Genomic DNA, 21,037 nt, shown 5'->3' with positions numbered 1-21,037 from the left:
ACAATGTTTCGATTAATGTTTATGTGAACACGGCGTTAGATCCGTGGACGAGAGAAGCATCGATAACGTAAAACACGTGACTGAAAAGCATCAACCAGCAGCAGAATGGCTCCGTTGATTGTGGTCTCGTGGCATAAACGTTATCTCTGTGGAAACCCTAAATTCTGGCGAGCGCTCGTGTTACTACCGCGTTGCAGTGTAAAATCGATGGCTATAAATATGTTACCGAATCGACGGAAATACTCCGAGCTCGGTGGGCGCTGCATAACCTATATTTTCGTACGATCATACGTGGAATTTCAAGGAAAATGTGGAAACCGCATCTCGCTCGAAACGAGACGATAGATGATCAGAAGAGCGGGGAGGGTGCTTCGATGCGGTGCAAGGTGAGATGAGAAATCATGGGATCGCATCGTAAATATACGTCACACCATATTTTTTCGTTACTTTATTACATTTATGGTTCTAAAACGTTTCTGCGTACCCTCCGGGTTTATTTGCTTATAGGAATTATGGCGAGGCTCAGAGGAGGATCCTGTGCATCCAAATACTTTTGTTGGAGGCACTTGTGCAAAGATCCTGAACAGTTGTCGAAGAGGGCACTGAAAACCCATTTGATAATGTCTTCGGAGTTAAACGAAGTTGAAAAGTTGCGTACAAAGCGGTTCGCCGAGTGGTTTTTTGATTTGGAAACATCAAATGGGTCAGTTAATCGGTTTTCCTCTCACATATTCATACCCTCCGCGCAACATGGGGCGAGCACGAACAGTCAGCGTTCCTTGCCAAGTGAATATTTGATAAGTATCCAACCGGAAACTTGAGAAAGACGGAATTGAGGCTGCGGAGTGAAATGGGGAGCGCTGGGGGAGGAAGGGACGAGCGAGACTTTCCCACATTATATGTGTACCTCGTTCTCCGATTGGAGTGCCGCGCCACTGTTGTGGATAGTTCTCGCTCGAGGCCCCACGTAAATTGTGATTTATACTAGCCTCAGAGTTTCAAACGTTCTGTCTATACAGGGTGGGCCCATTCAAAGTTTTACAAGTTCTTATCGCTTCACCCGTTATATTGTTTAAAATACGAAGAAAAATCTATTTCAACTGGCTCCGGGGGATGAAGATGATAGAAATCTCGCATTGACCTTGTGTCTCGATGCACGGAGCGTGAATTCAGCTTGCTATTTTCACATTTTAACTCATCATTTTTCTCTTTTCATTCCAGACGAATGCCAGTCGTTTTGAAACTCGATAAATTTCGGGAGACTCGCTTGGAAAAAATGTGATGAAAGCCTCGAGACCTTTGACTGAAATTTAACGAGCTATTATAATGCCAAACGTTTTTCGACGTGTGCGGCTTACGTCAAGAGATAATAGCTCGAGAGGGTTTCCACAATGACACCCCGTATACAGCCGATTCAGTGACTGCGATGATGGCAGTTCTTCAACCAGCCGGAATAGAGCGTCACACATTTTTCTCTATCGCCATTTATCCTATTTCTTTCTTCGTCTTTCAGTTTCTCCTTGTCTCTCGCGGAGAGTCCCTCCGTCTTTTTCCTGACGCTCGTCACCCTTTCATATTTATTTGGCCGAGGCGCCAAAGAAGGGTGAAACCTTACTCTTTTCTTTCCTCATTTATCCGAGTCCACCGCGTCGCCGGTGTGTTCAGCTTGGGTCGTAAGTCATTGCAGACACTTTTGCTTGCATTATGAAAAAGGAGCGCTGTCCGGAGAGCCTCCTGTACTTTCTGCCATTTGGCTATTTATTGCGATTGCGTTAAAACAAAATGCAGTATTGCAGACGCTTGCTTTTTGCAAGGGGGATTAAAGTGAGCCGAGTAATCTTTTGAAATCTGAGATCCATCGTTTCGGATTGAAGCAGAAAAGGAGGTTTTTCCAGCGCGCCAATTCTCAGGCCGTTTTTCCACGTTATTGGCGCGCTCGCAGTGAAGAAAAACGAAACTTTATCGAAACCGGAAATCACTAATGAGAGCGGTAGCGATGAAGTGAAAATAAAACCGAACCAGGACATACCGGGGTGTTGAAAAATGTTCATGAAAATCGTTTGAGGCTCGAAAACAAAGAAAAAATGGAGAGAAGAGGCGGGCGGGAGGAGCAATGAAAAGAAGGACGTGACGTAACGCTTGCTATTCGCAGCACAGTTATTATAGACTGTACCATCAATTCTACGTAAAATACGTAGCACATATGCACTTTTTAACTGTGGGGCATAAAAGACGCCACGATTCTGGTGGCTTGTTTCGAATAGAGGAACGAGCAGTCCCGTTCCTCGTGTGTACTCGTTCCGTTCAGCCAGCTCGTTTTTATGTAAGGGCGTGAAATGGGCCGTGAGAACGATTTTTAAAGCCGTGCGATATGCGCGCGAGTCGACTTCTACAATCCAGATACGAAGTGTAAGTTTCAACCTCGCAATCTCTGAATCGCTTAAACTTGCAAAGAAATAACAAATTGCACGGCCTCTCAATGAGTTTCAGCAGTTTACACAATGTTTAAATATTCCACGCTTCATTATTCTCGAACAATTTGAATTATTTGAAGCTCTTCAAATGCCACGAGATCTCTGTAACCACAGACTGGATTCGCTCATTTTATATTTTCGTTTTTCTAGGCTCTTGCTGCTCCATCTCTTGTCGAAATACCCAGAGGGCTGCAGAACATTTCGCAAACCGTAATCGATCGAGTAAATAATTGCTTCACCACCGACAGCCGATGAAATGAAATTTTCGTTCCATCCTGAATGGAGAGCCACAGACTCGTGTCTTCAAAAACTTTTCCTTCTCTTCCGCTTGTGAAAACTGCCTTTTTACGAAATAAATAAGGCCCAGTTCGAAGGAATAAAATGGTTGTGCGATGCGGCTTATTCAACTTCGCTTTCACGATCATTCCAGTCGAACGAAATAATATTCAGCGTTACAGCTTTAGCTGTTACTGACTGAACAAAAAATCGAAGAAGTATCGACAAGTGGGTTAATATATGCGCGCTGTTATTCTGCTTTTCGTGGGTACCTTTTGTTTGGTATGAACTTTTTGTACCCCGCAAGATAGTATCGTTTGGTGTCGCTCAGAAGGTACGTGAATGTCCACTTGGCAAAGCCCCTCGGCGTCACGCGAGCTTATTTCGACCGATTACACATCACGAAGCTTGTACCTCTAACCAAACACAGCCTAACACAGAGCTACCAGCTCTTCCGGAAGGTTAACGCTGCTTTGTATACGACCTTAGAACTATTATATCGGATCGAGCTAAATTACGGGCCCTGACGCCGTTGTTAGAATAAACAAATCGGTTTAATACTTCAATACGAGTCATTCAATATTTTAGTTGATCGTCGCAGTCAGACCCAAGAAAAATAGCAACTGAAACGTCGTACGGCCACGGCGAATAGTTTTCATTGATTTTGCATCAAGTTTGTTGGAATTGGATTGCAAGTGGAAAAAGAATTTTTAGGATTCTTAGAAAATTGGCCTACAAAGATCTTCACACAATTTCATCAGTTTTACCTAAAAAAAGGTTTTGGAGAGCTTGAAAACGACAACTTTAGATTCACTGATGTACAGTCAAACATTTTTAAAATAAATTTATCACTTACTCGGCTTCTTCCACGGTCTCGGTCATGGCTAGGAAGACACAATTTAGTAGTATGGTCGTCATGACCACATAATCGAAGTACTGATTAGTACTGAGGAAGATGCAGCAACGTCTCATTGGATTCCACGGTGAGAATATGAACCAGCTCTTCGTGGCTGTGAAACGATGAATATAGTTCTTACGAAACCTTTTCGAGACCACACAGAAAGTCTGTAACAAAAATAAAACGAGGATTTGAGTTTTTCGGATGTCTATACCTAGCGACTAAGAAGGTCAATTTTCCTCAGGGTATAACAACCTGCTTAACGATCTAAAAACTCCCTACAAATACAGTCGACTGCGTTGGAGCAGGAGCTCAACAAATTTCTTCTTCAGGGGGAAACTTTCAGTCGTTTCAAAAATTTGAGCTAAATTGACCGCCATGAAGAGATGCTTCAAAATTTTACGAAGTGAAAAAAACAGCGTTGACAAGCCACTTTTTCTTCTCACTTCTTTGAAACAGTTTGAGGAGAATGAGACAAGAGATTTAAATCGTACACATTTACATCTTCTCGAAAATCTTATGCACACAAAAGAATGCTTCCGTACGAGAATTATTCTGTGATGTAAATTTTGATTCTTAGATAATATACAAAAGAGATGATCGGAGCACAGAAAGTGTTTATCGACACCTGAGTTTTTGTGGCGTAACTCTTCGACTTCCGTTAGAAACGTTTAAGTATGTTCGCCAATGTTTGCTGTGCGCGAAGATCTAGTTTGATTACTCAATACTTGAACGTGCAAACAAGCAAACGTGTGAACGAATATAACCTATCTGATGAATAATTTTGACGGAGAAAAGTTCAGCTCTTGATTGCGTAAGTTTTATGTCTCAACAGAACTGGCGGTTTACTTAATTATCAAAATTTTTTTTTCTAGTAGCTCTTACGAAAATATTTCTATCTAATGCTTTCGATACAATGTCACTCTCGAAAAATTTTTTTTTCCATTCCGAATATGCACCGAAGGTCATAATGTCAAACAATTGCTTGATCACTTTCCTAGGGAGTGATTTATTGCAAACGGAAACATTTGACGGACTTGGCAAACTTCACCGGTTAACCAATAATGTAGTTATTCGCGAAAGATTCGACGTAGGATACTTGCGTCGAAAGGGTGACGACGTCAGGCATCTACTCCGACGACCACCGAATCTATTTAACGTCAGTTTTATTGACGAGCCTGGCAATGTTGAAATTATCGTAACGAAATTTGTCATCAGAATATTTCTGATCTTTCAAAATGGATAATTATTCGAATATTTAGACAAGTATTAATGAAATTTGGGGAAATTGAAAATTTGACGAAATTCAAGGTCAAGTTACAATAGTCTAAAGAGATATACGCAGTATTCTTAAAAAAAAAAAAATTCCATTCTTTTGTTGATTTACGTTCTAAAGTTCAAATGTTGTGTCGCAACAATGATTTTTTTTCCTCAAACTAACGATGGAACCGTTTTGAGGTATTAAAATTACGACGACAGCGGCAGTTATATTTGAACAGTTTTAATGAAATGCGTGTTATTCTCGCTCTGCTATTTATCTTATTCTATCATGAGATAAGATCGGCTCCTATATAAACTTGGTTTCACCGATTTTGTACCATATTCAGCAAGACGATCACTTCGGTTAGAATGTCTAAACTGGTCTTCATTGTTTGTGTCGCCTTTGTCTTTGCGGTAAGTACGAATCTTTCAAATTGACGTGTTTCATATTGAAATCCGAATTTTAATTTGAATCATAAAAATTTCATTGGACTGTAAGTGGCTTCGATGCTGAGTTTCCCTTACTGGGGAGCAGGCAGATTAGTTTGTGGGTGAAATTTTATAACTTTAAGATCGTAAGCAGCCCGTTCGATAATCGAAAGTTGGGATCTCGGAGGTATTTTCATTGTTAAAGTTAACCAAAAATTCTCAGGTGACTCATGCCGAATGTGAAGGGGAATCGCACAAGGAAACTTCTAAATTGCATATACAGAATTGCTTAGTGGACCTGTTAAACGTATATGAGAAACTAAATAACGAATACGATGTAATTTATAAAAATGATGGATCAAAAGAACGAGCTGAGGTGAGAAATTGAAACGTTTAAGAAAAATGATGAGTTTGAAACCAACCCATTGGAATGTACGAGTTGACTTTGCTTGTGCAATCATTTGGCAGAAAAAAAAGGAAGCATTCAACTATGGATACCAAGCTCTGCAAAAAATAATCAAAAAACTATTTGAACCGGGATTGAACGAGGTGGACATAACACGTATTTACCGTTTCGGTTACGTACGCTGCAATAAGCATGTGAGTACAGAAATCAGCGGAGGATAAATATAAATAACACGTCCTTAAAAGTTGACTCTTTCATTTAATCGATTCGATAAAGAAGTCCAATCAACCAAATTCGTTACTCAGCGATGCATCGCTTATGAGAAGTCATGGAAAATCGATTTCAAAGTAAAAAATAATGAAAAAATTTTTTTTATCAGAGAAGTAGACTTGTGGATCTTGAGCCTACTTTGCCGAACGATGTACCGAATCGGTCAACACTTACTGATCAATATTTCATTGACTAGCCTGGACCAGGGCTTTTTATATATATTTCTGGAACATATACAAATTATTCTCATAACCAACACACATAAAATATCCTTCTAAGCAGTGCTGTTGAGAACCTTTTAATTTATTCAGATTATGCTGTTTTCAGATCGCACGTAAAATGCGTCAGCTCATCAGTGATATTTTCAACGAAATCAAACTCGAGGAGTTGCATTAAGGCCATTTTTATTTGAACGCGTAACTGGAATGATCCACATTCAGTTACGCGGTGACCACGGGCAGCCATAAATATGACGTACTCGAATCGATATACGGAAGTCGAATACCAGTAAAATGTACCCAAGAAACAAAAAGCATCCGAAAATATTTGGATTTTTTTGTTTTCGTTGATTTTTCATATCCAAGATAACCGTGATGAGCAGTCGAGCAACGTGTGCTTTCAACGCGTGCTTGAAAACGTTTCTATTTTAAAAAGTCAATGCCAAGGAAATGTTGGGATTGAGTGTGCCCGAATCGTTAGAAATTGAAGACGAGCGATTCTGAACGGGGTTCCGATCGGCGACGTGTGCCGGAATTTGCGTTGGCAGATTTTTAAAGCTCGTTTAGATTCGACATGCCGGGCGTGCTCGCGTGGGCAAATCTTTTCGTGAAATCTCTCCCTGACCTCCTAGTACGTTCGAGGATTTATTACGCTCTTCAGTGTAGAGGCAACGCGATCAACCGAGGTGCGACCAATGCCTCATTACACCGCATCCCAGTGACCTTGAAAATGGTTAAACGAGGAAAAAGCAAAAATACTTTTCCAGAGGAATTTTCTCCACTTTTATTATACAATTTATACATGAATTTTATGTTTTATTTTATTCCGAGTTTGATACTGCGTCTGATGCGGATTGAGTACATTTTCTCACGCTCTCAACAATCGCTTTTGATTCCTTCACATAATCCTTCGCCATCTCGCACTCGTTAGCAAATTCTCCAAGGCTGGAAATATTATCGTACGACGTTTGAAAGAGGTCTGCGAACGAATCCGTAATTTCTTGAAGCACCTCGGAAACCTTAGCTCTAACCTATTTTGAGAAACGACAAAAATTTCATTTATTTCGAAAGGAAAAATAAAAGTGTTAAGAATATTAAGGCAGTTACGAAGTGCAGTCGCTTCGTTGAGTTTCTCTCGGTCAACAGTGGATTGCGGAGAACAAAAAGAGATACGAACCCTCGGGGCAGGGATTCGAGAAACTACACGGCCGCGCGATGGATCGTCAGCCGTGTGATTCGCGTGAATTTGCCTCGTTAACTTACCAACCGTCAGATTTTTTCTACCCCGAATTACAACACTGAATCATTGTCAAATTAGTATCGCATGTGCGGGCAACGTTTCTCTAAAATTCTACAGTTTTTAATTGATAAAAACAAGATTCTTCGCTGAAGTTTAAATAGGATTTGTTTGTGGCAAGTAGTGACAGGTTTGATGGAAAATCAACGTCGATTTTTTCTACCGCTGATCATTAATGTACTCGCCTCACTACAGTTGACATTTTCACGAGCCAGTGAAGCTTCCAAATTTTCCATGTCGTATTCCTCGTAATCTTCGTCCGAGTATTCGTAGTCCGGTTGACCGTTGATGATCGTTCCTCCACAACTGCTCATTTCATCTTTCATTGCGAATAGTTTTCTGGTCCCATCAGCCGCAACGTCGAATACCGAAGGTTTGTCGTTCGATGGCATTTTATTGGCGATGCACTCTGTTACGTTGTTCAAAGTGTCAGAGGTGAAGGGTCCAAGTTCGTCGGCTATTTCTTTGCAGCGATCTGCAGCGAGGTGCGGAGGGATTCTCTCGAAAATCTGTTCGATTTCGTGACGGGCCTTCAAATAGATTTTCCGTTATATCGTTGCGGAGAACATGAAATTCGGTATTTCTGCGTTTTACATTTTCCAAAGTTGCGTTCAAAATTATTTTGATGCGACTTGGGTTTATTACCTGAGTGACGGCATCCGAAATTTGGGCTTCTAATTCCCTGTTGTATTGTGACTCGGCTGTTTCGACCTCGTCAACCAATTTCGAAAAATTTTCAAGGTCGACCATAAATTGTGTTCTAAATTTGACTATCAATTGATCGATTTCGCTCGTAGGTTGCCATCCGGCTGCGTCTTCCTCATTGGAGAAGCTCGGTGCACTCGAAACCTTAAATTTGTGTTGAATAACATCGAAAATTTTTGAATAATATCATAAACGACATTTTTTATTGGATCAGCAAAAGATACTTGAGCCGAAAATGTCCAGTAGCGATTCGATTTATGTCGAAATTTCATGTTCACCTTTTTTTTAACGAAAAAACATAGAAGACTCGACAATTAGGCGAATCAATCGGATTCGCCAAAGTATTTTTCCCCCGCGTAATTCACAAGCGATCAAGCGATAGTACTCACCGAGGCGACGATAACGGCGCACACCGCGAATATGCCTTTCCACATTGTTACTCGTTCGCGTATTGCTTTGTATAATGTTCCGGTCGGTGAGAAACGCTGTGCATTTATACGCGGCGAATGTGCCTAAAATCGCTCGATTTTGCATCGCATTGAAAAGAGTCGAGCGCGTTTAAAACTGGGCTAAGTAAACACGAAAACACTTGTAGGATTGAAAAGTAACGCCGTGCTTAATTCCGCGCTCCTTGACATACAATTTCGAGTGTGAATAACTAGAATTTTCTCAGCTGATCGATAACATGTGGCGAAAGTGTGGGTTTTTTCAAAGAATCGCTTTCAAATTGAATGGGCGAATGTTGAAAAAAAATTAAATGAAAAAAAAAATAAATAAATAAAAAACGAAAAAACATTTCGAATAACGTCGACCCCCGTAACTTCGCTTCGTCACTCCATCGTAATAATCTGGTGCAGAGGGTGTGCACAAGTAAATCAACAAAGAAAAGGATGTGGATGAGGTGGCAATGTTGGTTAGAGGCATCACACCTGTCGCTCATCATATCCGTATCGTTGCAATTGTTATTTAGTAACTCCATTTCTCCATTTCCGGTGAAGAAAGTAGGACGACGCCAATAAAAAGGCTCCTTTCAAAAGAGGAGCTGTTTCGTTCGATCTGCGCTCTTTCCCCCTGTTGTACAATAGCCCACATGCAGACGCCCTCCGCCGGGCCATTGACGAAGCCTCGCTGGCCTGAATTGCCGACTAAAACATGAGCAACACCTCGATGGGGAAAACTTCATCGTTGCGGTGGTGAATACATTAAGAGAGTAGCCTTTAAAATGAAAATATCCATTCGACAGCGAACGTAATGGAGACTTTTTTTTTACTACTTCGGAGTAAAATATCCCGGCTTGAGGCTAAGGAAAGCTCGAAGATAATGTTCTTTCGTTCGCATTCCCTCAGGAAAAATCATGTTTATGAGACCCAATGAATTTCTAAGGAGCTTATCGTCTGAGCGCAAGTGGAATTACGTACTGATGGCGTCGCTAATTCTTGGAGCGTTATTACTTTAACGGGCGATGCTTCACGGAGTACTGGGAACTTGAGTTCTTCGACATAGCACGCGTAAAGATCACGATTGTCGGTCGGCTCAACGTTACGAATGTACAGCTGCTTTCGAATATTTCTCATGCTTCGATTTCTACGATCTCGGAGCGCTTTGATCGTACACACGGCCTCCGGTCCATTTTTGTCCGGATCGATTTTTCTATACTCGGACAAAAGTTTATCACCCGAATGTAGCTTTTCCAGTAACGTGTCTCGCCTATTGACCCGTTTCCTTCGTGACTTTTCACGTGATAGAACAGGAGGAGTTTTGAGAGAACGAATGGAATTCGAGGGACCCGAAGAGCACTCCATGCTGCTCAGCGTTTGTCCGTCAACTGAAGATTATTGGCCTACATCGCGGATCATCGCCATTGAATGCGTGTAAATCTCCTCCCAAATGGAATGACCTTTAATTTCGTTCTCTCGATGATAGAGAGCGTGTTATTGGCGTAGTTATGAACGCTGTTCGAGCCTCACGATTGTGAGCTTTTTATCATCCACCATGCAAATTTTTATCGAATTACACACTACTTCATGCAAGCTGAGCTTACGGTTTTTTCATTAATTAAGAACTCAAGAATATCCTTCGATGTAGTTTCCTCTCGAAACCGTTTCCTGCTCGGAATGTTTTTAAAAGTCAACAAATCTTTCGGTCAGAAAGAGCAAATAAGATGGAAATCAGATTCTAGTGTTCAGGCTTTTCGAGCTCATCGCTGGAAGTTCGAAGCTTCCGAATGAATGCCGTGTGCTGCTTCAGCGTATCGTCGACCCTCTGCAAACGCTACAATTGACATCATTAGGGCTTGGAACTGATACTGAAGTTCCCTGGTCTCGGGTCATCAGCACAACGCTCGCAAAGACCACGCACAATCCATCGGGAAGCTTCAAATTTCGATGATCGACATCAAATTTTAGGTACACTTGTCAATGCAACTTTCCAACTGGCTACTTTTTCCAATTTTTTATCGTCGACGACGTGCTGCGACGTTGTTGGAAAAAAAACTAAAATCATTTTCGATTTTTTCGATACCAATTGTTCAAATATTCCCTCAATTCCACACTCTAATGGAAATATGAAGGAATAAATCATTTGAAAACTTGAAAATTTATCAAAACTTATCAACGCCAGAGATGCAAATTTACACATCTGGATAAATACAGATTTTTAATTGACCGCGTAGTCAAATCGCGTTAAGAAGCATATAAGCCAGCGAATTATTACAACTGCCTTGACTAAAAATGTCGAAATTCATCATCATTTTGTGCTTCGCTTTTGTCGTTTCGGTAAGTACAAATCGACGAGTGTGAAGAGTAAATTAATGGCGAGGAATAAATTTAGTATTAATTTTAAGGCTTATGGCAGGGCCGAAAACTAAAACGCTGAAATATTACAACAAAATGATATTCATGAAAATATTGTTTTTCATGTTCTCAGAAGCAATGAATTTCACACGATAATTTTTACATTTGGCAATAAAACGCTCATAATTCCATAAAACCCATAAAAAAAGTTCATATTTAAGGATATTTGGTACAGGCTTACAATGTTGCCATGCTAGCTAAACCATGCTAAAAGAATAAAAAATTTCAAAATGATCACAATTTTATAAAAATTGGTGAACATATTCTTTAGTGCCAAATTCGACAAAAATTGAAATTTTTTAAGATTCTTCTTCTGTACAGTTATCGAGTAATTGATCACTAAAGTTCACGTGTATAAGCATAACGTTTCCATATATATGTACTCGATAAGTAAGTAAGCAGAAGAAAATTTTGAAAAAAATTGTGTTTTCGCGGTTGATGGTGAAGAACATTATCACCAAATTTGATAAATTTCTAATTATTTAGACCTTTGTACCGTACATCGTTAAAATGAGATTAAAAAAACAAAATTATTATCAGGTGACCAATGCAGCTACGCTCAGCGAATCAGAGCAGAACGCTAAGACCCGATGTCTGAGCAGCCTACGAAAAACGTTTCAATTTTTAAGTGACGCGTTCACAGGCCCACACGAAACGGGTGACACGAACGACTGGCACGAGGTAAAAAGTTGTAACGATTGACGTCCGACGATTTTACCTTCAGGTAAATTTCAAGCCCTCTACCGAGAATAACGGAAGTTCGATCCCGTGTTTTGCATTTTTTAATTCAGCGTGCAGAATATTATTTTAAAAATGGGCCCCCTGCTTTCCATGACATCGTCAAACAGGTAAAAAGAACAGAGACGATTAGGCCTGTGGAGAAACCGTCGAGTCTCTTCGGGAACGAGATATTATGCGATGAATATGTGAGTAGCCCATTACGTGTCATCTTTCACCAACGAATTTTTAAGAGTAAAAAGCTTTTTTCTGAATTTAGGTGGTGGAAAAATTGACCGATTTCGTTACAACGTTTTGGGGCTCAGCTCCGAGGTGAAGAGTGCTCGATATTTGCGAGAAACTTTTCATTCAGTGCTCAACAACACCCCACTCAATAAATTGGTGAACAAGGCGAATATTATTGGCTTCTGCAATGAAAACGAAAAGTTTCGGTAGTTAACTGTTCGATATTTCATCGGGCAGGAAGTGCTGTGAAAACCGCTGTAACAACAACCCCGAATTCACGTACGAATAAAAAATAATACAGCAAATTTCGAAGTCGCTTTATTTCGGTAACTTTATCTTGGCTAAAGCGATAAAAACGGCGACGTCATCGTCCAAAAATGTCGTTCAATTGCGACCTTGATCCTGTTGAGTTGCCTGAAATACGACGATGCTTTTCACAATTTATTGACCCAGCATCCCCAGCACTCGTGTCAAGGTGAATTTTTCAAATTGTTTTTCACACCTTCGAGAGCGTAGTTTAGTGTCAAGGAGAGTCTGGAATGGCATCAGCCAGGGACGGATCGTATTGCACTCACTTTCATCGCTCTCAATCGAGTTTATAGTCGTTGATATATGACGCGCGATTAACCGAATGCCGTAAGTGATAAATTGATCATGATTGGCATTATTTTCCGGTGCGTATAAGTAGCGCGCGCAATGCGGATCTGTGAATGTTGAGCCGAGCATCGTGGAGAGGCGGGACTGGTGAGTGGAATTTGAGTTGAAGGTCTCGGAAGAAATTTCAACACCTCGCAGGCAAAGGAGTCCTTGGCTAACGCTGCCGAGATTTCAGACTGGCCAGACTCCACCTGGTTTTCCGTGCGCCTCCGCACCGCGTCGAGTAGCTCATTACTCACGTTTGGCTGGCAAAGGAATGATCCTTTGAGCGGTTTCGGTATTTCGAAAGCCTTACGGCAAGCATAAAATGGGCTTTAAATTAGCGATTCGAACAAACACTTTTCCTTTTGAATATTTCTATCTCGTTGTGAGTCGGGGATGAGGACTTTGGGAATGGGAAGCAAAGCCTCCGAAGACGATTGAATGTGACTTCAAACCAGAGCTTTCGAGTGGAAAACTTTTCCGGCCCTTTATCCGACTTCCGGACTTGGCAGCCGGTCGCTAATGTTGAACTTCATTGGGCTGGTGACTCGGATCGAATGAAATGTTGAGGCCGAGATTCAAATCGATTCTAGAGAGCTTTAATTGACAGCGCGTTATGATGAAAATATTGAAGAAGATGGCGATTTAGTGTCGAGGATCGTGAAACGGTGGAAAGTCCTCCTCATCCGCGGCTCGTTTCATCACAAGCCGCACCCTCGAAACGAACGTAGTGATGGGAAAAGCTCGAGGATCGATCCATCCTCGGGGCTCGCATTTCGCACGAGACGTGGACCGACGACCGAGATGATCGACGCTCTCGACTCGGGCCTCGATCATCTTCGCCTACCACATTCATCCATCGCTTCTGTGCCGGCAAAATCAAATGAAATAGTGAAATCTACTTGGAATACTTTGACAAGTGGGTATTCCGACTGTCAGCAATTCGGAAGTGTGCAGGAGAGCAACTTCAAAGCCGATACGTTTCGTACGGGAGAGAACAAAAGCACTGTTCCAATGTTACGTTAAATTTTCGTGTCCTTGCACACTTTTCCTAAGCGAGCATGGACACGAAAGCGAAAGCACTCTCCTTTATTAACGTTTCTCGGGAGCGTTTTCCAGTTGCTACTTCCAAGACAATTATTTCCTATTTTCATTATTTTTTCTCAAAGCGAATAGCACAAGCGGAACGCCTACCTGCGATTTGCATCTATTTAGTCGAGCTCGCCATAGACGTAGGGAAAGCATCAAGTCCCTTGTACATGTTAATGTGGTCAGCGGAGAACCTTCCTTCTCTGGGACAATTAAATTAGTGTCCGAGTTTGTTTACACAGTTCCATTCACGAGTCTTGTTGCGGTGCAAATTAGTAAGGGCCCCAAAGCCCACGGGGCGGCGTATCTCGAATGCCACCTTCGAAGCTCGCTCGATGAAAACATCTGAATATTCCGAAGCGAAGAGTCTCGTTTCATTGTCTTGCCGCGCCGTCTCACTATTCGAGCGATATTAACTAATTAGTGCTGCAGCCAATCTGGCGCACCGATTCGATAAACGAGGATGTCACGATCGAAGCGCCTCTCGCTCTACCTAAATCCGCTGTGTCCGTAGGAAGCGCGCGAGTAGGATGCGTTTCCCAATGTATGCTCAGACATCGTGCGGTGTAGTCGGATTGATTGCCGCCTATTGGTTGATACGCCACGATACTGGTTCGGAGAGCAGGAAAACGTGGATAAACTCTCATATCAGCAGGATGTCATAACCAATCGAGCGAGCTAATGGGAATTGTGATTTTGGTAAAAATAATGCAGAATTAGGTGAAAAATATCGTGGGCCTAGAAAAAGTTTTTGGGAAGTGTAGGCTGTTGGGGGTCGAGGGAGATGAACAGTTCTCGCGAGCGCTCGTCATTCGTCTTAAAATTATTTCGATGACTGAGATTATTTGATTTTCAATCTCTAATTTTCTACCCTGCGTTAATTCAAAGCAGGGGGGATTCGTAATCCGAGTTGAACCGGGGTGTTGTTGGTTGGCACGCAATCTGTACGAGTTCGTGGAGCCTCAAGTAAATTATTCGACTTTAACGAGATAGCACTTTGTTCTTGTCGGCTAATCCGAAGAGAGTTTCAGCCGTGTACGACGAGATATGAGGAGGACCGTGTGTCGGAGCCTCTTTTTGACGAAGACTTGCCCTGCGGGCTCTCCCGCGCTCCTTCTCTCTCTTTGTCGTCGAGCGAGTCCAATATTTCGTGCAGCGTTCCCGGTTTTAAGGGAGTGGGCGAAATATTGACTCGCACATTGCCAAAGCTGATTTTAGTACGTTCTGCAGCGCTGACACGCTCGTGACGAAACAAACAAACAAATAACGAAGCGAAACTCGAAGTGATCCATTTGGAGGCAGCGAGGGTTTGAGTCCGCGCAGCTCCTGTTGTGGCTCGGCCACCAATAAACTTTACCGATGCTATCCGATGACGCGGACGACGTGAACCACACGTCAGGTCGTCGTGGCGAGCCTATGCAAGCACCCGGAGAGCTTGCGGTCGATTGTGGATACGTGAACACTGTTCCAATTCCAGAACACACGCGTATCCGAACTGAATCAACTATTCCTTTCGTTTATCCAGTCCTTACGAGCAGAGCTGTTCTCCGTCACTCTCTTTTCCCTATTTCGAACGCGGACCCTTTCGATTATTCTCGGTAACCTGTTGCAAAAATACTCGAACATGAAGAGAGCAACAAGTCGAGAGGTCCGGACTTGTGGCCCTCGATAAACATGCCTGTAACTATGCTTCGCCTCATCCCGAACTTGACATTGTTCGAACGTGTTTCTCGTCCATTGGACGAAGCGGCAACGGTAAGTAAGTCAGTGGAAAGAACGTGAAAACGTACTCGGGCTTGACCGAGCACGATGAACTTTTTTTAGAATCACTCTAAACAATACTGGCAACGGTTGTGACGATTTTCGTTTGATCGCTCATAGTTCTGTCAATATGCTAGTAAGCTTAACGTAAAGTATTGTTTACTTTAGTGTGTGCAATGATTTTGCAATGATTTTCCTAAATACAATGCTTAGCTCATATGAGCGAGTTAGAAAAAAAGTGATTACCTGGGGCCGGTAGCGACACGTTAAAAAAACCTCGAATATCGTTGGAAATCGCTTTATTTGTGAGCAATAAATAACGCAACACAACATAACGCACTAAAATTTTTTTAGAAACTAATTAGAACTTAGCAACAACATAAATAAAATCCGAGAACGTTTAAACCAGAAATTCTCAATTTGGAGCTTGAATTCTGTTACAGTACATCCGAAAACATTTTGGATCCTACTTTTCATCTCATTGCAGCTTTGTTACATGCAAAACATTTAGCTTCAAACATATGCTACAGGATCAGCGGTCTGCTGGGTCATTGATAGCTTACGTCACAATCGTACCCAGGAAAAATGTCACACAACCGTACCCAATGCACTTTTTGCAAACGAACAAACGTCATGTCAATAAAAAACAGTCTATAACAATAAAGTAAGCACTGCTATATATTTAACTTGTTTTACTTATTTTGAGGAAAAAACTCTCATTTCTCTATCGGTATATTTGTGTCAGTAATTATTAAAAGAAATCGAACAAAAATGCTTACTTTTCCCTATCAAAAACCAGTGTGGCGTGTACGGCGCCCAGCGGCTGACACTAAATACTTTGAGACAATTAAATTCGGACGTGCAAGCAGCTCTTTTGCCCCTTGCGCATCTCCGCTATCCTTATACTTTAGCTCATACGACAAGTGTCACAACCGTAACGTGGCACAACCGTATCCAGTCTCTCTTAATGCTTTGGAAATGAAACGTGAAAATAAAAAAAAAAAAAAATTAAAAAAAAAAAAACAAGCGTTTCGGTCGCGATTTGTAAATTTTTTCAGAGAGTTCCTCAAGACTTGCTTCACTATTTCGTATTTGACGAAGTTTTTTCTCGTAAATATGGAAGCAGTAAAACCTGGAGATTTGTTATCTCGCTCAAACGCAATGTGACAAATATGGGAGTGTAACACTCACGAGTTTAGGCAAATGTGAACGTTAGGAGATTGAGAAGAGTGGAATGTACATCGGATTCTGTAGGTATATCCGCAGTGCCGTAGCTTTTCGTCCACGCTGATGCGTAATGCGATGCAGATGCGGTTCGAAAGCGAGCGGCAGAGGATCTTTTGGTATGCATAAATATGCGATATAGAAGAAGTTGTGTTTGCCCTTCGAACATTCTATCCCGTTTCATCCTCGCTCCCCGTTTCACCGCCTCATTCGCGGCGCTCAATGTGAGCTGCTTCGCACGGTTGCTGACTTTCACATACGAATTTGCGTGCACGTTTGCCACGCATGTTTTGAGGTTATAGCTTTCCGGAAGGTCCCCGACGAATTTGGGCTGATCGAGGCTCGCTTCGGGTTGTAACCCCTTTTGTGATCGTGGAAACTTTCTTACTGTAGTTCAAACGTTTCGCTCGCTGTTTTTTCCTCTACTTTGGTCAACTGGAATTTATTTTAGGATTGACCTAGCCCTCTATTTATTATTGGATCGTTCCTATATGCCTGGATTATGAGGGTTCCGTTAAAGGCGAAGATAAAGTTTATAAATGGCTACATAAATAATGTGTGCTGGTAATTCCAGCCGAAGCTTATTAAGCCAACATCGCGGAGTGTAATGGATACTTTAACACGTATATCTCCCTTTGATATCGGACGTATGCCCGCGATAAATGCGAATGTTTAAGCTTGTATACTTTAGAAAATTGGTACCAATGAGTCTCAATTACATGGGGCGCGCGAGCAGGAAAGGATATTGAACTTGCAGGTTTTTAAAATAAGAAATGGTTGTACAAACAGTGCAGGGCGGGACTTGGTTTGTTAAAAATCATTCGTACAAATGTTATCCCAAGAACATGGAAGGCTTTGTGGTGTCGCAAGGGTTGACAGAGCAAGCAGATCTGGCAGGTATTTTCTTTGGCAACGGTGCTCGCTACGCAGCGGAGGACCGAAGCTCCGTGTTTTTGCTCTTATCGCGGAAAATGGTAAGAACTTGGATAGGAGGGACGGAGACAGAGGAAAAGAGAGAGGGAATTACTCGACCTCGTCTACTATCAAATGTTTCCATTGGTATCGACCTTCCTCCACTGGCTCGGTCTGACTATTGGCTTACCACGTCTACTGGTCTCTAGTTCGATCGTTTCATTTCCCTCCCGTGGCCTGCTCGGTGAGCTCTTGCCTCACACACAAAACCTACTATAGCTTGCCGCCAGTATTGCAGCCGCGAGTAACACGCCATTGGGACAATCTACTGACCGCTTGGCGCGCGCTTCTGACCGGCCAACGTATCGCATTTGCTATTTTTATCGACCCGAGGACGCAAACAGGAGCCCCCGCCGTAGAATTCTCCAACGTGGCAAAAAGTCAGGCTCAACTTAACGCCACCGCACCTCCCGTGACATCGTAAAAATAAAAATGTACGTCCAAGCTACGAGCTAGCACAACGAGTGTCGCGTGTGAATTTCATATCGAACACCCTTTGTCAGTTCTCTCTTGTCGTATGCTTCGCTATACTGTATCTAAAGGGAGAACCTTTTAAAGCCACTTTCAACCCGTAAATGTGATGTTATGCATTTTATCGCTATTGCTCTACCATTTGGGTTACGTTTGTTTGGGTTTTTCCTATTTCGAACGTGCACATCCAACTTTTATACGTCTCACTTCGTGTTGTCGGGTAGTTGAGCTATTTTTTCGTTGGAACGACATTTCAAGGTTTTTTATATTGTTCGATTGAAAAGTTTGAGTTTATTTTCGATACTCCCAAGATCTGCAACGTTCAAACTTCTCCGGGCTCATATTCCAATGATTAAGGTTCTCATGATTCTTTTTGTGGAAACAATTCCAACTGCTTTTCCTCGGATCTCATTCGCTCCGATTCGCTCTCTACTTTTTTTTCCATTATTTCGGTCCGTTTGTCCCTCGTAATAACCGAAATTATCGTCCCCGATTTTTTCATTAAAGCTTATTCTCTGTGGCGCAAAATAGATTTTACACTAGACTGCGAATAACATTCATTCAGTGGAGCATCAGAACGAAAACTCGAGCCCTCCCCCTCCCGCTCGCGTTAGCTTCCACTTGCATCTTTTTTTTCTCTTTTTTCATCTTCAATATTGCACACTATTGCACATCATACGCATGCGGGGACTTCCGATTTTCGGTGGACGCTCTGAAATTCTATTTCAAACGATTTAAGCCTCGAGCTAAAAACTAATGCGAATAAACGGAAAGGAGTACACGATATAATTGTTATTGTCGGTGCTTCGATTTTCTTTATTTCCGCAGTGATGAAGCTCGTGCCAATTCTCGCATTAATCCCTCGATACCGCTTTTCCAATCGATATTAAATAGAAATCGCGCGTATCTCGAACGCTGATAATCAGATAATGTAATCTATCGTTTGCCGGATATCTGGCGATTGTAACAGCGCATTGCGGCTTTGCCACGATTTCATTAAATCTCCAAATTGAGGTCGTTGCGTTACAAAAATTTTCACCAATACGCTCATTCACTTTTAACCATGAAAAGCTATAAACTCCGCATATTCTCGTTGTTGGTTGTGTGATTAATGACGATTGATAAATTAATGCGAGCCTCCGATATTGACAACATGGAAATTCACGCTGGTTAAAATTCATTATCCGCCTCATTGTAAACATTTAATTCAATTTTATTGTTCACGTTATTCCCTCGATTGACTGAGCCACCAGTTATTTTGCGAGTCAATATCAATCAATCGATTTTTCTGTTTAATCATCGGACGTGTGTGTTGAATCATTAATTCGTTCATTCACAGATCGTATTCCATTTGCACGAAAGAAAATAACCTTTTTACGAAACGTTCATGAATGTCACTGTGAGCATCGGTGAAAATACATTCGTATTATTTCCTCTCGGCTTCGAAAAATAATCGATATTGAGGGAATTGTATGGTGACCAAATTTTCGTATAAATCAACTAAAGCGACGGCGGAATTATCGGTTAGAAAATAGGGGAAATGGGATTCAACACTGTACTAGCAATTTAGTGTGACGAGGTGTGCGCGAAAGTGAGCATCGAGGGTGAAAACGATCTGGCTTTGTGTCGAATGTATATTCATTTCCAGAGGCAATGTTTAAACAAACTGAGATTTTCGAACGATCGTCGCGTGCATCCTTTGATTGGGCTCTCGGGATTTATTTGTTTATGTCGTTTTCCTCTTGGACGCTTCGCCTGATTCCATTTTTTGAGTTTCATCCGTTCTGTCACGACTTGAAAAAGTGGTGTGAATACTTTCTAGTTTAGGCCTCGGCGGCAAGAGTCTTTCCATGGGCAACGATCCGCTATTGCTTCGAATAATTCGAATGTTCGTTTCACTTTGCAAAGTTTCACTTTTGTCTTCAATGAGGATTTTCACTGCTGCTAATTCTCTGCTGCATCTACAAATATTTTCAGCACAAAATTTCGTCGATAAACATTTTTCCTCAAGAATGGAAATGAAATTTGATGCTTTCGTGTAAACCACCGAGAAAAGTAAATAAATTAAAACGAATAAAAATGATGTGTTTGATACAGCAGTGCTACAAACTTTCGAGCGCGAGTCTAAGTGTGTAAGTTCTGTGTACTCGGAGCGATCGATCGGCGGCCCTCATCGCGCGGTGGCTCACGTGGCAAACGCGAGCAACGGAAGGCAGCGTTGGGCACCGGAGCGTCCAGAAAGCATATTCGAATATATAAAAGCGGGGACAAAAAAGAGAAAAATCAACTGTTATGCACAGAGAAGGATTTTTGTAAAATACATGGGGACGGAGTGTAGCATGAAAAGGTATCGTGAGCCAAGCTGTGAATTTTTCCGGCGTGATTGCGGAATGCAGAGAGCGGTTACTGGCGGCTTGCCAATTCCGGTGCGCCCGAGATTTACATACTGCTACTCTTTCAGACTCTACCCTAACCCCTAACCGTTCGTCGTTCACCGTCGCTCCCCCTTCACAAATCCTCGTAAGCATCTCCCTTAATCGTTGAAGGGTCGAGGGTCCGGTTTTTCATTTGCGTAAGCTACTGCCTGCCACGTATGGCGTTTGCTCATTGATGTTGTAACTTCTGCTGACTCTCGTCCTACCTTCTTTCCCAAAGTTCTACTCCTTCAAGTATAAACTTTGAATGAGTCAAAAAAGCTCGTACGTCAACAAGAGACTCGATTCCCCACAGGGTTGCACACGCTTGAAATACCTTTGACAGTTTCATTTTGATAATCATACCGTATTAGTTGTCATACTTAGTGGAATTAATTTCACGAGATTCTGTCATATTA

The 21,037-nt window shown here is 41.9% G+C and overlaps 3 protein-coding genes across 5 annotated transcripts in view; 1 reads left to right on the top strand and 2 right to left on the bottom strand.

Moving 5' to 3' along the window:
- Window positions 1-21,037, bottom strand: part of LOC122412435 (Na channel protein 60E) — a 72,531-nt gene that overhangs the window by 30,401 nt on the left and 21,093 nt on the right. For all 3 annotated transcript variants that reach the window (XM_043421927.1, XM_043421929.1, XM_043421928.1), the window contains exon 2: window positions 3,607-3,815. In XM_043421927.1, the coding sequence (XP_043277862.1) occupies window positions 3,607-3,815 (209 nt within the window). The remainder of the gene's footprint in view (window positions 1-3,606; window positions 3,816-21,037) is intronic.
- LOC122412443 (uncharacterized) lies at window positions 4,944-7,006 on the top strand. Its single transcript, XM_043421943.1, has 4 exons — window positions 4,944-5,322; window positions 5,561-5,713; window positions 5,806-5,937; window positions 6,341-7,006. Exons 1-4 carry the CDS (start codon window positions 5,278-5,280, stop codon window positions 6,407-6,409), a joined length of 399 nt encoding a protein of 132 aa, XP_043277878.1. The 5' UTR covers window positions 4,944-5,277; the 3' UTR covers window positions 6,410-7,006.
- Window positions 6,977-10,044, bottom strand: LOC122412441 (uncharacterized). The gene is made up of 5 exons (XM_043421940.1): window positions 9,652-10,044; window positions 8,623-9,378; window positions 8,174-8,377; window positions 7,714-8,058; window positions 6,977-7,262 (listed from the first exon to the last, which is right to left on the bottom strand). Exons 2-5 carry the CDS (start codon window positions 8,665-8,667, stop codon window positions 7,053-7,055), a joined length of 804 nt encoding a protein of 267 aa, XP_043277875.1. The 5' UTR covers window positions 8,668-9,378; window positions 9,652-10,044; the 3' UTR covers window positions 6,977-7,052.

The sequence above is a fragment of the Venturia canescens genome, chromosome 6 (genome assembly GCF_019457755.1).
Source record: "Venturia canescens isolate UGA chromosome 6, ASM1945775v1, whole genome shotgun sequence".
Taxonomy (NCBI): domain Eukaryota; kingdom Metazoa; phylum Arthropoda; class Insecta; order Hymenoptera; family Ichneumonidae; genus Venturia; species Venturia canescens.
The sequence above is the reverse complement of the archived record's forward strand: the minus strand, read 5'-3'. Positions and strand labels throughout refer to the sequence as shown.

Bases quoted from the DNA above. Each gene is read 5' to 3' on its own strand.
- LOC122412441 (XM_043421940.1), bottom strand. From the start codon at position 8,667: ATGTGGAAAGGCATATTCGCGGTGTGCGCCGTTATCGTCGCCTCG. The intron at 8,378-8,622 runs GTGAGTACTATC...CACAAATTTAAG, and splicing joins GCGCCGTTATCGTCGCCTCG to GTTTCGAGTGCACCGAGCTT. The intron at 8,059-8,173 runs GTAATAAACCCA...ATCTATTTGAAG, and splicing joins TTTCGGATGCCGTCACTCAG to GCCCGTCACGAAATCGAACA.
- LOC122412443 (XM_043421943.1), top strand. From the start codon at position 5,278: ATGTCTAAACTGGTCTTCATTGTTTGTGTCGCCTTTGTCTTTGCG. The intron at 5,323-5,560 runs GTAAGTACGAAT...AAAAATTCTCAG, and splicing joins GTGTCGCCTTTGTCTTTGCG to GTGACTCATGCCGAATGTGA. The intron at 5,938-6,340 runs GTGAGTACAGAA...TGCTGTTTTCAG, and splicing joins ACGTACGCTGCAATAAGCAT to ATCGCACGTAAAATGCGTCA.